Source organism: Suillus clintonianus (genome assembly GCF_016758775.1).
Source record: "Suillus clintonianus strain FC179 chromosome Unknown DEU56scaffold_9, whole genome shotgun sequence".
Lineage (NCBI taxonomy): Eukaryota > Fungi > Basidiomycota > Agaricomycetes > Boletales > Suillaceae > Suillus > Suillus clintonianus.
In genome coordinates, this window is record NW_024539233.1 from 406,754 (window position 1) to 422,619 (window position 15,866).

Genomic DNA, 15,866 nt, shown 5'->3' on the forward strand with positions numbered 1-15,866 from the left:
CCAGTGAACTCCTGTTTGAATGCAGATGATAGCTTAGTGGGACGTGCAATTGAGCAAACAGCAGACCTAGGGTCAGAGTGTGACAAAACACCTACAACGCACCTTAAATAAACTATGATTCATGTCAGCAATATTGGCCTCAGATGAACCAGGCCTCATTCATGCAGCACACCATGACTGCAGTAGATCTCTTCCTCGCTTGCTCCATCAGTGAACCTCTTCCTCCTACTGTGTAAGGTATAGAGTGCCTCAGCAGAAACCTGCGGGACCTACAGGCATGACCTACCCGCTCTTTGCCCTCATCATCAGTATGAGTATTACCATAGTGAGTGGCAAAACATGAGTGTTCTTCATGTGCATTCAGACATATGTTAACCTCGTTATTCACCTTAATTTTAGCTAGGCTGGAAGCAGCACAGATGTTGCTCACAAACACCTCACAACAAAAGGCCTACCACCACATTTCATCCACAACCCTATCCCCCCCCTCCTCAGGCCCATAATCTTAGTGATTTTGTTCCTCATTCTAGTCCCCCTAATAGGAAGCACTAGATAATCCTCAGGCTAATCCCCTGATTCCTGTACCTACTAGGTGAGTTGAGGAGGTCCACACCAGTGTGAGGTTGAAGATGTGATGAACAGTGCTGTCAGAAAATAACAATAATTTCATCATGGTATGTGCTGTGTTAGTGGAAGCCATTGTAGGCACTCTGAACACTCATCCAAACAAATACTACCTTCCAGACACAGTGACATCAATCACATTGCTCACCAAAATCACCAGTATCATTTGAATGACCATTAAATCTGTTGCACACACTATTGTGTATTACGACTGTAATAAGTCTACTCTCAAGAGTCAATAACGGCTTGTCTAGTTGAGAGGGTGGTTCTACTCTACAGATAGTAGAGGATTAAGGGAGTCTGACTAGCACAAGTGTTAAGGACTTGTCTAGAGTTCTTAGGTCAAAGGCTACTAAGTGGAAGACTTAGTAGATCAGAGTGTTCCAGGTAAAACCCAGTAGATTTAAGTGAGGAATACAATCATAAGTATTGCTACCTATATAGTACAAGGAGTGCACAGACCAGGCTAGATATAGCTAAAGGTTGCTTGTAAGAGTACAACAAAGGAAGGCCTAAACATATCCTAGGAATGTTCATGCAGAGCATGTTGATAAGCAGTCAAGATAACAAGAATAGATGTGAAGAAAAAGATGTATCCCCGACTCTTTACGTAAGTAAAGGAGGGCTTTGTAGAACACAAAAATCACTCTCTCTCTTACTTTCTCTACACCCGGATTCCGACTTCCTTTTCCCGTGCCTTATTCTGTCCCCTTCCGCCCGAACTGACCCAGAACCATGGGGGCGACCATCATCTATAGCTGATAATGCGTTGGAGGGAATGTGAAAAAGTAAGCAAGGTCAGCCCGAATTCGCTTCCTTATACTTCCATGCGCACAAAAACTACGTACACAAAGTTAACCTATGCATAGATACATCAGTTGGTCCATACCTTTCTATACTCGTTGACAAAGTTCCCAACTTGTGAATAATAATACTTATCAAATTGCGACACTGAATGTTGAACCTCCCTACTTTGACTCACACGAACAAAAGCAATTCTATACAATCAAGCAAACCAATGAATTCGCGATCTGTATCGCAGCAAGGGTACAAAAAGAGGTGGCCTTGGTATATAGTAGTACACGAACAAGCAGAGTCGGAGCCTACACTGGTTATCATCGGCCATCACTCAAGAAATATCACCAGCAGTATAAAAGGGTCAACCAACACCCACGCAAATCATTACTTGCGTGTGCTTCTCTTCAAGGGAGATGCTTCCGGTGGGGGCGCATCGGGGGCCTTGCACTTCCCCTTTGGATCTGCAGCTGTGGCTTTGGTGAAGAGAGACTTAGCTGCCCCGCTGGTGGGCAGGAGTTTCATTGACTTGAGAGCCGTCTGGTAAATACGTGAACCTGTTGGGTGTTTGTCGTCAATCCCAAAGGTCCACCTGCCTGCGTGTCAGAATTTCTTGTGATTATGGTGCATGTCCCACACTCACAGACGCAACACAATTTCGACTGCCACTGGCACGGCCGTCTTGATCTTCACGGAGTATTCCAAGGGGTGGATGAGAACTCCATGCGTGTCCTGAATGTTGGGGACCACCACTGGAATGTCTTCGAGGTTGAAGAGATTAATTGCCGTGCAGTAGTGCCCTTGCGGGTCCGGCATGTCCTTAAGCTTCCACTCATTGATACCTAAGCAAATATTCAAGTTGTCAACAGCCAGTTTAAACAACATCGCAGGGAGCAGATACTACCTCGCATGGATCACGATCTGCCACTGTTAGGTTGGTTTTTCTTAGGCGAGAATTGGTGCTTGAGCACGTCTATTGGAAATTTGTTAGACCTTTCGCCGCACTGCAAATTTATCTGCTAAGATCCAACATACCTCCCGTAAAAGTGAAGTCAGTATCTGGATTGCAACAGCACATTAGACAATGTCAGCATCATGTAGGGATGTACATACTTTCGAAGTCTTCAAGTGAGAATTCTGACACTAAATCACGAGTCTGTTCAGATGTGTCGGGGAACAAGTGTTCTGAGTGCACAACAAAATGCAGTTGGTCAGAGCTTGAAGTCCCTGAGCTGCGCATAAAAGGTATGGCCTCGCGACCGTCTGCCAGTGATGGCATGTGAGACCCTGAGCAATTATAGATCAAGCGATGCTTACCAGTCCATCTCAGGTTTTCAGTCTTGCTGATAGCGTACATAAGGGTGTTTGCTGCCTTCTTGCTGCATACAACCACATCTGGTGGATAGTCATCATCCAGAGTCCTAAGCTGGAACTGCGCTTTGACGGTGCACATGTCTTTGACAGAGGCCTATAGTGCAAGTCAGTTCAGTCGCTTTCAGTCATGGATTGTTTGCGCGATTATGTGGTTGGATCACGCTGGCAGCCTGGTGCTGTCTGTGCGGTGTGCTCACGCCAGGTTCGTAGTGTGCATGAGTTGCAAGTCGAAGCTGACACTGATCTCCCGTTGAGCTTGGAATTGTTGCAGTTGAATGACGTGTTCATTACAGCGAAGTGTGTCATTCAGTCATTGTCGACCGAATTCACTTATGAATGCAGCATTCTTGATGGGCTTATGTTGGACAAAACAGGAATTACCGGATGTACCCCTCTCGCGTGCACTCTGAGTGTTTGCGAGGCTTGCTTCAATTTGTTGTCCCGGTCGAACGTCCCCCGCTTTGCATTGGCAAACAAGCTTTATCGAGGCCATCTACCACCACAGTTTCAAGAACTCACATGGGTCAAGGAAATGGTATGTGCCATCTACCACAACACGGCCCATGTCACACGCCTCTATCAGTCCAGTGACCCTGCTCAACCATTGGTTTTTCACGGCAACACTTGTGCCCATGAAACGAACATAGTGTCCACGGCCAAGGTCCTGCCTCGCACTCCTGCGGATATAAATGGGATGCTGACTGTTGTATTTGTAGGGCCTGCGAAACTGACTCCACATTCCCTCAAGACCTTGTTTAGAATTTGGAAACAGTTGGTATGGTCGTTCTTGCGCTGGCTGTGCAACCATAACCGTTTGTACGAACACATTGTTCTAGATGATGCTGTAATGGACCTGTATCTGGAGGATGGCGCAGTTCCTGGCATTGCTGATCGTGTAATCTACGATCACGAGTCAGACGTGCCGACCACATTTTCTGAAGAGACAGCAGGCTTTAGTGAGCACCCAGCTGAGTTATTTGTATCTGGTGTGTGTGCTAACCCTTCAGGGGTGAATGAGCCTGACATCCTCATTGAAAGTATGGGCGTATCTCATCCCGAATGCACCTGTTTGCCTGGATGTGTGTTCACGGCCTCTGCACTGCGCAACCTCCTGCCTGCCGGTTCTTCAACTGGGAAGCCCGACCTTGTGATTCCTCGAAGCTTGGAGCCTGTGGATGAATATTGTAATCCTGACCTGGTCCCAGGTATGTTCCCGACCCTCTATCCTTTTGGCATAGGCGGCTTTGATGACGACTCTTGTATCACCTCCCTCAGTTTTCAGAATCAAGCCAATTACAATTTTGATCTGGTAGATAGTTCCTTTCACTACCACCGTTCATATATGTTTGTGGTACTCAATATATTCCAGTGTCGCACTGCTCATCTTCACACACATTTCACAGTTTGACGGACTCATTTTGAGTCTCTCACCAAGCACCTCACCTCTGTCTCACCACACACACTGACTCGCTTGGTCAACCAGTTGCAAAAGGAGCACAAGTACTTGAACCTGGGCCCCAATGACTGGAATGCTCTCAATCTGCTCAATCAAGTTAACACCGTCGCTGCGCGAATTCCCAGGTCGCAGTCATCTAAGATGTTCGTGTGCAGCGAAATTCGTAGTTACTTTGGTTTCTTCGGTATGCCTCACTTGTTCTTTACTTGCAACCCGAATGCGTCTCATAGTCCTACTTTTCAACTCATGTTTGGTGACACGACAGTAGACTTGACACAACAATATCCATGCCTGGTTCCTGCCCGCGAGCGTGCGATTCGCTTAGCTCACGACCCAGTGGCAGCAGCAGATTTTTTTTCATTTTTCGTTTAAGTGCATATTTACTCATTTGTTTGGTTAGGATTTCGACACGCAGTCGTCGACGGAGCGTGGGGGTATCCTAGGTCACTTAGAAGCTTTCTATGGAACAAGTGAGTTCACTGAGCGTGGCAGCTTGCACGGTCACTTCGTCATCTGGCTGTTGGGAGGCCTCAATCCCACTGAGCTTCACCAGCGATTGGAATGTCCCAAATACCAGCGACAATTTTTTGCCTTTTTCAAGGATGTGATCCATCACCATTTGCCTGACATCGACATTGACTTTGAATCCAGTTTTGAACCGCGACCGCCTCACCCACCTGATCTTTTGTTTGACACTGCTTCGACCGCACTCACCGAGTGGGAGTCGATCATGGCCACCGAAATCAAGCGGTGCGGTGAAGTACTACAATGACATAGCTGTAAATGTGTATGTCACAAGTATGGAAATAATGACCAGTGTAGATTTCTTTTTCTGCATGAAATTGTTGAGCAGTCTTACTATGATGCAGACAGCAAGTCAGTTGTGTTGAAGTGTCGCGATGGTACAGTCAACTTTTTCAATCCTTACATACTCATGTACTGTAGGCACAATCATGATTTAAAATGTATACTGTCTGGAAGAGCAGCGAAAGCGGCCATGTTCTACATTACCGACTACATCACCAAATCAGACCTCAAGACTCACGAGATGTTGTCGTTGTTGTCATGTGTCGTAGTGCAGATGTCCTCCCGTCCGCAACAGTCAGAGGTTGAAGGAGCCAAACAACTGCTACACAGGTGCCTGTCGCAGTATGTGAAGCAGCAGCAAATACATGTGCAGCAGGCCGCACACTATCTCCGAGGCTTCAGTGACAACATACCTTCACACAACACAGTACCCATGTTGTCTGGCTTGCTGTTGGCACTGGTTAAGGAGCAGTATGTAGTGATCAGCAATGACAACAATGATGATGCAGATGATGTGGAACACTCGTCACTCACAGTGCAGACTGACAAAGCTGGCCGCTTGATCATGATGAATCAGGTTCATCATTATTGGTATCGAGGGGACGGCCTCCAACACTTGAACTTCTACGATTTTAGTCGTTTCGTTCGTTTGTAATTGAAAGATAAAAGAGAGAAAAACATACACACTGCAGACACACGCCTGGGGGTCCTTCGACGACATGCGCTGAAAGACGGTCACGATCTATGTGAGTCACACGTACTCGTCGAACATACCAATGTAGACCGTGGAGAGGGGGCACGAGTATTGGTCCCTCGGGTGATTGGCATGGTGGTTCCTAGGAGAGTTAGCGACGATGCTTGGGCCCTCTTTACCCTAGCACACTTCAAACCTTTTAGCGAGTCTGTTCCATTGTTTGATGAGGATCAGCAACTTACTGCTGTCTTTGCTAGCTATACATTCAGTGAGTTTTCGCAACAAATCATGAGGAACTGGGAGGCGATGCACAAGTGTGAAGATGAGTGAGATGCCGACAGATTGCGGAAGCATTCAGCGCTAGCAGCCAGGAGTGTAGCAGCCACAAAGTCTCTGATGCAGAGCTTCGCTGGTGGAGACGATGACGATGCTGTTGAAGTCCCTGGTCTACCGGCGAAGGGCAGTGCATGAGACATGCAGGTTCAGTGAGCTGAATTCATCCTTCGGACGGCAGGTTGGCTGAAAGCTCCATCCGGTCGTGTTGAGGATCTGAACAAGAGAGTTCCTGATACTGAGTCCCATCTGCCTACCGACGTTACTGAGCGCCTTCTCAAAGACTGGAGGAAGCAAATTCAATTGCAGGAGAAAGCTGTATCCCAGAGCCATCGAAACGCACTTGATCCTGATCAGCAGGGCGCTATGTCAGCTGAAACCATTTCTGAACAGGTTGCGCATGCGCACCCCCCTGTGCCTGGTAACTTGTCTGAGTGCCCACCTTCCACTTCCACACATAACGCGGACTCAACGCTCACAAGCATGGTCACACCAGATGATGTCATGCGCCACTATGAGAAACACTTCGGTCTGAATGCAAAGCAGAAGAACTGCTTCCGGATTATCTGTCAGTGGTTCGTCAACAAACACATCCTGAAAAACAACAATCAGCCGCCATTGTCTATGGTGATGACCGGCCCTGGTGGAACAGGCAAGATGTACGTCATCAATGCAGTCAAAGCTGTGATGTCACACTACAGATGTGATCACCAGATTAGATACCTTGCACCCACTGGTTCAGCGGCATCACTCATCAACGGAATGACAATTCACAAAGGATTGGGTATCAAAATTAAGGTGAATCGGAACGGGAAATCGAATCGACAGCCTGGAGAGAGTGCCAAAGATTACACTGTCCTTGTCAGTGTACAGAGCAGAACACAACTGCATGACGAGTGGCGTTTCGTTGAGATCATTTTCATTGACGAGTCGTCCATGTTGAGTTTGCAGTTAATCTGTGAGATGGACCATGCATGGCACTACGCTAAAGAGAAACCGAATGAGTACTTCGGCGGTGTTGCTATAGTATATGCTGGCGATTTTTTCCAGTTTCCGCCTGTAGGTGGTTCTCCCTTGTTTACGCCAGTTTCTTCACATGCCACACAGACGGAGCGCGAGATCCTCAAACGCTTAGGAAGACTGGCATGGAAATCTATCAACACCGTTGTCACTTTGTCAGAACAACAGCGAATGAATACCGACCCTGAGTTTGGCGCTGCCGTTCAACGCTTGCATGTGAGACAATCTACGTACGAGGACATTGACCTCTTTAACTCCAGAGTCGATCGCTTCTTGGACCTGTACCAAGTGGCACTCTTACTAGGACCCCGGAAAAAACTTTTCCACACTGCGCCCACCAGCACTATACGACGTCACCAACGTCTAAACTGTTCTTCAGTTACCTAGTTAAACCCTCTGAAGTAGCCTCGAAAGCTACCTCACTAATAGTAGACCCAATGGCATCAGGGAAAGGTTGAGGAACGGGAAATTCAAACACCCGAGCTCCTACCCCCACTGCCAAAACAAGAACATCTGCACGCAATACTGTATCACTACTGCTAACAAAAGAAGAAATATTAAATCAAGAATTCGACGTAAAAGATAGACAGAGTGGAGAAACGTTTCTAGAAAAATCCCCTTTTCGCCATGCAGGCGAGCAAATCACGCAAACGAACCTTATACTGACAATACTACACATCACACAGTACCCAGGCATACCCCGTATAGTAATAGAAGGACTTAGAGCGATCTCCTGCCTCATGGAATCCGACCCAGACGACTCACCAGCGACCAACCCAACGATAAAAGAAATAACGGATACCCTCACCACAACACTCACTCAACACGTCATAGCAGCCATATCGCCCCAGATAGCAGCCATGCTCACGGCCTCCGAAACCATGAAGAAAAACGCAGAAGACATCACGAAGCTTAAAAGCACCTTAACAGAAAACAACCAAAACAACCAAGACTCAGCAACAGCAGCGGCTTCAAGAGCGGAACACGAAGCAGATACCGTACTCAACAGTATCAAGGAAGTAAAAGAGGCTATCGACACCCTGACCCCATCCCTTAGCGCCACCCAAACCAGCATCAAAACCATATCGCAGACCATAATCGACAAATCAACACAACCTCCCTCTGAACAACCCGAAAACACGCGATCATACAGCGCAGTAACCCAACAACAGAAAACGCAGACTTCAGCCCCAGTATCAGCGGCCCTGACAAGAGCAGCACTTAAGGAACGACAGATCCTCATCGAGCCAGCAATAGGTGGAAAACTCTACGAACTCAATGACAACCCAGCAGACATCGCCAAGAAGATGAAACAAGTATTCGCAACAATACAGACCACTGATTCACCAGATATACAGATCAAAGCCACCACACGTCTACGCAGTGGAGGTCTGATTATCGAATTAACGACAGTGGAAGCAGCAAAATGGATACGAGTTCCGGAAAACAGATTGAAGATCACCAACGCATTCGAATCCCCAGCCCTAATCAAGAACGCAGATACACCATCATCGTCCCATTCCTCCCGGTCAATCTAGGCATCGAAGACGCCGACTGGAGAAGAGAGATAGAGATAGAAAACGGAATGCAAACAGGCGTCATCGAAGCAGCAGGATGGATCAAACCCAGGGTACGAAGAGCACCAGGGCAAAGTGTAGCCCACGCAACACTTCACTTCGCAGATCCATCAGCAGCAAACTTGACCCTACGAGACGGCATCTACATCGGGCAAGAGAAATTCCATCCACGCAAGGACAAACGCGAACCAATACGCTGCGTTAAATGCCAATTATGGGGCCATATGGCAAGAGACTGCAATGCACCTAAAGACGTTTGTGGGACGTGCGGCAAGAATCACAGAACAAACGAATGCAATGCATACCGCACCTTCCACTGTGTTAGTTGCAACTCACCGAACCACGCAAGCTGGGATAGAAATTGCCCCGAGTTCGAAAACAGATGCGCAGGATTAGACGCTAATATTCCAGAAAACTCAATGCCTTTTTTCCCTACTAACGATGTATGGACTCAGGTCATGCTACCCCCAAAACCAGCGCCGTATCGAAAGCCAGCAGAACAAGCCCCCACTGACCATATAACAACCTATCGACAGACCAATCTTCCTTTCGAAACAAGACGCCCCCAAGGTCCACCTATGCGCGGTGCACCCCCCCACTTCGGACACCGCTCCACACGCGGTTTCACTCCAACAGGATCAAATTCAATCCCAATCTCACCACGAAGGGGCCCAGAGAACAACCTCCCGCAAATAGTCAACAGCTCAACATCACAAACCAAATCAAACCCGACGACACCACATCACCAACCCCCGACTACCCCAATCTCATCAAGCACATCACCCCCCTCAAACGCACCCAACCCACAGACCCCTACCCATGCCAATGTTTGAACAACAACATGACTCAACAACCAGACTACGAATATGGCAACAAAATATGAACACCTCCCTTATCACTCAACATTCTCTCCTCAATAGCCCCATAGCCCAGAATTGGGACGTCGTAGCCCTACAAGAACCTCATATCAACAACATGAAGAACACGATATCATCCCCATATTATCACGCGATATACCCAACAACCCAATTCATTTCACCAGACTTAACTTCACGCGCCGTCACACTAATATCAAAGAACATCGACACTAACTCGTGGCAACAATTGCCCTTTCCCTCACCAGACGTCACCGTAATCCAATTCAAAGGTCAATTTGGGCGCTGCACCATCTTCAACATATACAACAACTGCATCAGAACGAAGACCCAAGAAACGATGGCGACATACCTTGAACGGGAGATCACGCAAATACGGCCATCGGCGGAGGATCACATGATATGGCTCGGCGACTTCAATAGACACCATCCACTGTGGGATGAAGATCGGAACACTCAATTATTCACCAATCGGTACCTTAATGCAGCGCAACCCTTACTGGACCTCATTGCAGACTATGGAATGATCATGGCGCTACCCAAAGGTTTGCCGACCCTTCAGTCTTCAAGCTCCAAGAATTGGACACGTCCAGACAACGTGTTCTGTACTGATCATACAGGAGCTTCATTTGTTAGCTGCACCACAAACCCAGCTTTACGAGGACCAGCAACGGATCACGTACCTATTCTCAGCACCCTAGAACTCGAGATCCCCCGCGCGACCGCAGACACCAAGCATAACTACCGAGAAACGGACTGGGATACCTTTAACGAGAGACTAGAAGCCGAACTGAACAAGATCCCCAGCGCACAACCAATCACATCCGAAGCGGACTTCCAGGCAGCGGCCCGCAACCTCACAACTGCCATCCAGCAAGTCACAGAACTCACCGTCCCCCTCTCGAAGCCAAATCCCCACTCTAAAAGGTGGTGGACACGAGATCTGACCATACTGAGACGGGAGATGGCGAAACTCAGCCACTTATCGTACCGTAACAGGGACTCTGCTAACCATTACAGCCACGAGGAACACCGGATCAAACGGAACCAATACAGCGAGGCCGTTAAGAAGACGAAAAAGGACCATTGGACGGATTGGCTCGAAAACCTGGAAGGTAACGATATCTGGACTGCTAATAGTTACCTTACAGCCCCAGCAGGAGATGGTGGACTGTTGCGAATCCCTACACTCAAACGATCAGGAGGCGGCAGCGCGAACACCAACGAGGAAAAAAGTGCAGCATTAGCGCAGGCCTTCTTCCCTCCCCGCCGGCAATCTCATCAGTACCACAAGACTTCGACTACCCCGACGCTGTACCAACCCCAGCCCCAATCACCATCGAACAGCTAAAACGCAGCATATCAAAGTTAAGCCCGTACAAGGCCCCAGGCCCAGACGGGATCTCCAACATCGTTTTCATACGTTGCGCTAATCTATTATGCCCGTTTCTAGCTCATTTATTCAGAGCGGTATTCACCCTCAAAACATATTACAGTCCTTGGAAGGACTTTACTACTATAGTATTGCGCAAACCAGGAAAACCCGATTATACGGTCACCAAGGCATACAGACCGATAGCGCTGCTGAATACCACATGCAAGTTGTTAACGGCCGTAGTAGCAGATCAGATGACATACCTACTGGAACACCACGCACTCTTGCCCAGCACCCATTTTGGGGGGCGACCTGGCTGCTCAACGACGGACTCCCTACATTTGCTGGAAGCCACAATCAAAGACGCGTGGAGGACGAAGAAGGTGGTATCAGTGTTATTTTTGGACATAGAAGGAGCATTCCCTAATGCTGTCACTAACCATTTACTCCATAACATGCGCACTCGCAGACTACCAAAATCGATGGTAGATTTCACCGAACACTTATTATCCGATCGACACACGCAACTCAAATTTGACGGCCACTTATCAGACTGGATACCAATAACGAATGGAATAAGACAAGGCAACCCGTTATCAATGATTTTATATGTTATATATGATTCTGACTTAGTTGACATTTCCTTAGGCCACGAAAAGAAAGAACGCACTCTGGTGTTCGTCGATGACACTGCGTTCATAGTGATCGGCGTAGACTTTCATGAAACTCACGATATTTTGAAAGACATGCTAGAGAGACCAGGAGGAGGGTACGAATGGGCGGCCGATCACAACTCTAACTTCGAAACAACAAAATTCGCATTGGTCGACTTTTCTATGAATCAAATGAAGACTCGACCACCACTAATCACGCAGAACACTACAATCACGCCGACCGCAACTCACAAGTTCCTCTGGGTCATTCTAGACCAAGCGTTGAGGTGGAAAGCTCACATAGCCTACGCTATCGCGAAGGGAACAGCGTATATTCACCAGCTACGCCGTCTTTCATCATCATCAATGGGAATCCCACTATCGCTAATGAGACAGATTTACCTTTCAGTAGCTATGTATGCCAAAGATGTTGTACGCAGTAGACATCTGGTTTCGCCCAATATTCGTTGGCGACGGCGACACTCAACATTCGGGATCAATCGGGGTCGCTCGAAGAATAGGTAGAGTACAGAGAATAGCGGCCCTGAGTATAACAGGGGCGATGCGCTCCACGGCAACCGACACCTTGGAAGTTCACGCTAAGCTTCTACCGCTAGAACACAGGATGCAAAACCTCTGCTATCAGGCAGCGATCCGGTTAGCAGCACACCCGAAATCTCACCCACTGCACGGCCCAGTCAGAAAAGCGGCGAAGAAATACGTCAAGAGCCACCGCTCGTCCTTACACCAGCTATTCCACGCCTCACAGATCGATATAGGGTCAATAGAAACCATCACGCACAATCGACGCTCACCAAACGACAGGAATCCGTACTCCATCAACATCGCCAAAACCAGGGAACAAGCAATCGAAGACCACAATAACAGCGCAGACGAAATCAAGGTATATAGTGACGGCTCCGGTTTAAACGGTAACATCGGGGCAGCAGCAGTATTGTATAGAAGAGGGCAGCCCCGGCCCAGTATCCTTCGTTATCACTTAGGATCAGATACTGATCACACTGTCTACGAAGCAGAAGCGGTAGGATTAACGTTGGCAGCCCAACTTCTTTCGTTAGAAGACGATCTCACGTACCCAATCACGATCTATGTCGATAATCAAGCAACACTGAGATCCGGTGACTTATTCTCTACTAAATCAGGCCACTATATAATCGACCATTTCCGCAGATTAATCAAAATGCTGAAGAAAAACAGCAAAGACCGAAACTTTCAAGTCAGAGTTCACTGGATCTCAGGACACGATGGCGTAGAGGGCAATGAGAAAGCGGATCAAGAAGCGAAGGACGCAGCGGAGGGAAGAGAAGCAAACAGCGCGACAAGACGCTTACCTCCATACCTGAAGAAGGGTGTACTACCAAGCAGCATCTCCGCACTGAAGCAAGCGCAACGGAAGGAGTCAACAGACAGATGGGATAGGATTTGGTCGAAATCGCCGCGCCACGCTCGTACCATCAACATAGACCCGCAACTCGCAGCAGCAAGCAAATCATTCATATCCCTCGTCAAAAACCTGCCGAAGCGCCACATCAGCATGTTTATAGGTCTACGCACCCGCCACGTAGCACTAAATCAACATCTACACCGAATCGGAAGGAGTCCAAGCCCCAACTGCCCCCACTGTATTAACTCACCCGAGACGATACCGCATTTTCTTCTCTCATGCCCGCAATATGCAAGAGAACGACACATTTTAACGTCCGTCCTCAAAAGACGAGCAGCATCCATCACGTACCTGCTATCCAATGCCAAAGCTACAGCCCCGCTCATCAGATTTGTAAATAGCACCGGCAGATTGAAACCCACATTCGGTGATGTCCCTCTCATTCCAAGCTAAAGTATCAAACAAATGACCGCCACACTAGCAGAGACCCAAACAAAAGTAATATATTCAGCAACACCGGCACCAACAAGCCCATCACCCACTCCACTCGTACACGCAGGGAAAACGGCGCCATCCCCCGGCCCAACTGGAGATTAGCCGGCAGGAGACCCAAAGATAATAGAAGGAGGCATAGAAAATCCGATTCAGAGAGGAGAGAAGAACCAAAACACGATGCAACGACAATCCACCAGCTCGACTCTAATCCAATATATCTTTCACTTTCCAACCGCCATCCATTCACTCCCTCGTACTAGAAGCCTTAAACGGTATTCCGAGTACATGTATAACCTCATCACTCGTCAGCGTCATACCACCATCGAAATGTACCAATCACGGCCCGCAGAGTAGCAGACTCGTGCATCTAAAACGGCCGGCAGGAACGGCAGACCGGCGAAGGTCAAACCTTCGTCGGGGCATTTGCAGAGTAGGAGACGCGGTGGGGGACACGGGTGTCCCCCTTCCTAGATAGAAATGTCCTACATAGGGTATTATACCCCAAACGGACAATAATATGATTTAAAAAAAAAAAAAAAAAAAACTCCAGAGTCATTCGTTCTTCGAGCAACCCCAAGGGCATCGACCTCGGCACAAACGACAACGAACTGGCAGCAGCGATCGTGAGCACGAATGCTTCACGGGAGCATTTGAACATGTGCAAGGCTGCAGCGAACTGTGGTGCACGTCCCCAAGACCTTGTTGTCTGTGCAGCGAACGACAAAGTCAAACAAACGTCGGGTACTTTAACACGAGAAATATGACAACACCTCCTCAGCCTCGATGTCGCTGCGTTCAGCTCTGCTGGTGCCCTTCCTCCATTTGTTTCGCTGTATGTTGGCATGCTGGTAATCCTTCGGTCAAGAAATCTGTCGACAGATCTTGGCGTAGCTAATGGTTCTCAGGGCGTGGTGTGTAAGATTTATACCGCACAATGCGTGCAAGGTTTCACTTACTGTACCTGTGCTCTTGTAGACTTTGCGGGGAGTCGTGTCCGAATCCCCGGTTTGCCAGAGGGTACTTTCCCCATAACCCCCATTTCATGGACATTTACAACCCTCGCACCCGGGTCCTTCGACAGATCGTTCAGGTTGTGTGTCACACGCGAACAGTTGCCCATCCAGCCTGCATTCACTGTAACGGGACACTCTGCCCAAGGCAAAACTCTGCCAATGGTTATTGTCAACCTCCATGAGGGAGGATTCGCGGCATACGTTGCAGCTTCACAGGCGCGAACTCAGGATGGTTTGTGTATCACTAAACCCGTCACACTTGAGCAGTTAAACAAGCTGCTGCCTTATGATTTGCTGTTAGAGGTGAGACATTTCGAGGCGCTGGAGCACAACACTCACGTGTGTCACAGCCTTTTGGACAGCGAACTGGTAAGTGTCCCAGACCCCGAATCTGAACATGAATTTCGGGGAGGACGTTTGAGGGCCACCTTCGACGTTGATGCGCCCATTCAGGCTAAACACAAGCGTCGTGCACCTGTGGCACCGGGAGGCGCCTCACTGCCTCCTCTGAAGGTTGTCAAAAACCAGGCAGGCCCACGTCCAGTGCGCAGCGCGGGGGCTGGGCAGATTGGCCTTGATGGAGGCTCGGCTGGGTGCAGATGGTCTCCCACAGACTGGTCTTGCGCGTACGACAGCACCTTCATGGTTCTGTGGTACATATACCGATCCGCGGGAGATGCATGGAGGCAACAATGGCGCTCCTCCAATGCCATTGCAAGCGGACTGGCCGCTTCCTACGACATGCTGACCTCATCCAACGAGCTGATGCAATCAGCAGCCGCATTTGATGCCCTTCGAGATCAGTTCAGGGACTCCCTCACCACCCTGGACTCCAAGGCATTTCCGCGTCGTGGAATGTGCAGTGCATCAGCTTCCAACATCATACATGTCCTCACTGCGGAGAACACCTATGACTCCCAATATATCATGCAGTGCGTCAACGCTTGCCCTCACACAATCACGCCCCCATGCATCCAGCAATCGAGCCACGCGCTCCCTGCTGTGTGCGACCACAACGCTTGGGTGAGACTTGTTGCAGGGGCTCTCACCGGGAATCCAGAGGCGACATCAGTATCTAGCCAGACCTGGGTGAGAATGTTCCTGCAAGCGGAACGCAACAGAATCACTCAGGCTCTCGAGGCCTTGCCGTCTTGCCCTATTTGCTCTGGGGTCATGCAACCACATGTTATTGAATATACACTCAGTTGGCTATACAAGCAACTGAATTAGTATATGTACCTATTGAATATACACTGAATGAAAGTATTAGCTAGGTAAGTAGACCGTAAACGAAAGTGTCTCACCTCAGTTGGCTATACAAGCAACTGAGGTGCATAGATGACAATGAACAAAGAAAACCGTACGTGATT

The 15,866-nt window shown here is 48.5% G+C and overlaps 7 protein-coding genes across 7 annotated transcripts; 6 read left to right on the forward strand and 1 right to left on the reverse strand.

Annotated features, from left to right (window-relative positions):
* Positions 1-1,806: 1,806 nt before the first annotated feature.
* DEU56DRAFT_752539 (uncharacterized protein) lies at positions 1,807-2,872 on the reverse strand (the record flags this gene model as incomplete). Its single annotated transcript, XM_041349648.1, has 5 exons — positions 1,807-2,011; positions 2,063-2,261; positions 2,455-2,478; positions 2,533-2,706; positions 2,737-2,872. 5 exons carry the CDS (start codon positions 2,870-2,872, stop codon positions 1,807-1,809), a joined length of 738 nt encoding a protein of 245 aa, XP_041212963.1.
* Positions 2,873-2,920: 48 nt separating this feature from the next.
* Positions 2,921-3,697, forward strand: DEU56DRAFT_728288 (uncharacterized protein; the record flags this gene model as incomplete). Its single annotated transcript, XM_041348039.1, has 1 exon — positions 2,921-3,697. A coding segment is annotated over one exon (777 nt), but the record flags the coding sequence as incomplete, so codon positions are not given.
* A 1,324-nt stretch (positions 3,698-5,021) lies between these two features.
* DEU56DRAFT_707660 (uncharacterized protein) lies at positions 5,022-5,477 on the forward strand (the record flags this gene model as incomplete). The annotated part of the gene is made up of 1 exon (XM_041347445.1): positions 5,022-5,477. A coding segment is annotated over one exon (456 nt), but the record flags the coding sequence as incomplete, so codon positions are not given.
* Positions 5,478-6,449: 972 nt separating this feature from the next.
* On the forward strand, positions 6,450-6,872 carry DEU56DRAFT_728254 (uncharacterized protein; the record flags this gene model as incomplete). The annotated part of the gene is made up of 1 exon (XM_041348035.1): positions 6,450-6,872. A coding segment is annotated over one exon (423 nt), but the record flags the coding sequence as incomplete, so codon positions are not given.
* A 219-nt stretch (positions 6,873-7,091) lies between these two features.
* On the forward strand, positions 7,092-7,367 carry DEU56DRAFT_702976 (uncharacterized protein; the record flags this gene model as incomplete). Its single annotated transcript, XM_041347340.1, has 1 exon — positions 7,092-7,367. A coding segment is annotated over one exon (276 nt), but the record flags the coding sequence as incomplete, so codon positions are not given.
* A 1,112-nt stretch (positions 7,368-8,479) lies between these two features.
* On the forward strand, positions 8,480-8,949 carry DEU56DRAFT_703189 (uncharacterized protein; the record flags this gene model as incomplete). The annotated part of the gene is given in 2 exon segments (XM_041347343.1): positions 8,480-8,539; positions 8,554-8,949. Coding segments are annotated over 2 exon segments (456 nt in total), but the record flags the coding sequence as incomplete, so codon positions are not given.
* Positions 8,950-14,307: 5,358 nt separating this feature from the next.
* DEU56DRAFT_696244 (uncharacterized protein) lies at positions 14,308-14,691 on the forward strand (the record flags this gene model as incomplete). The annotated part of the gene is made up of 1 exon (XM_041347222.1): positions 14,308-14,691. A coding segment is annotated over one exon (384 nt), but the record flags the coding sequence as incomplete, so codon positions are not given.
* Positions 14,692-15,866: the final 1,175 nt, after the last annotated feature.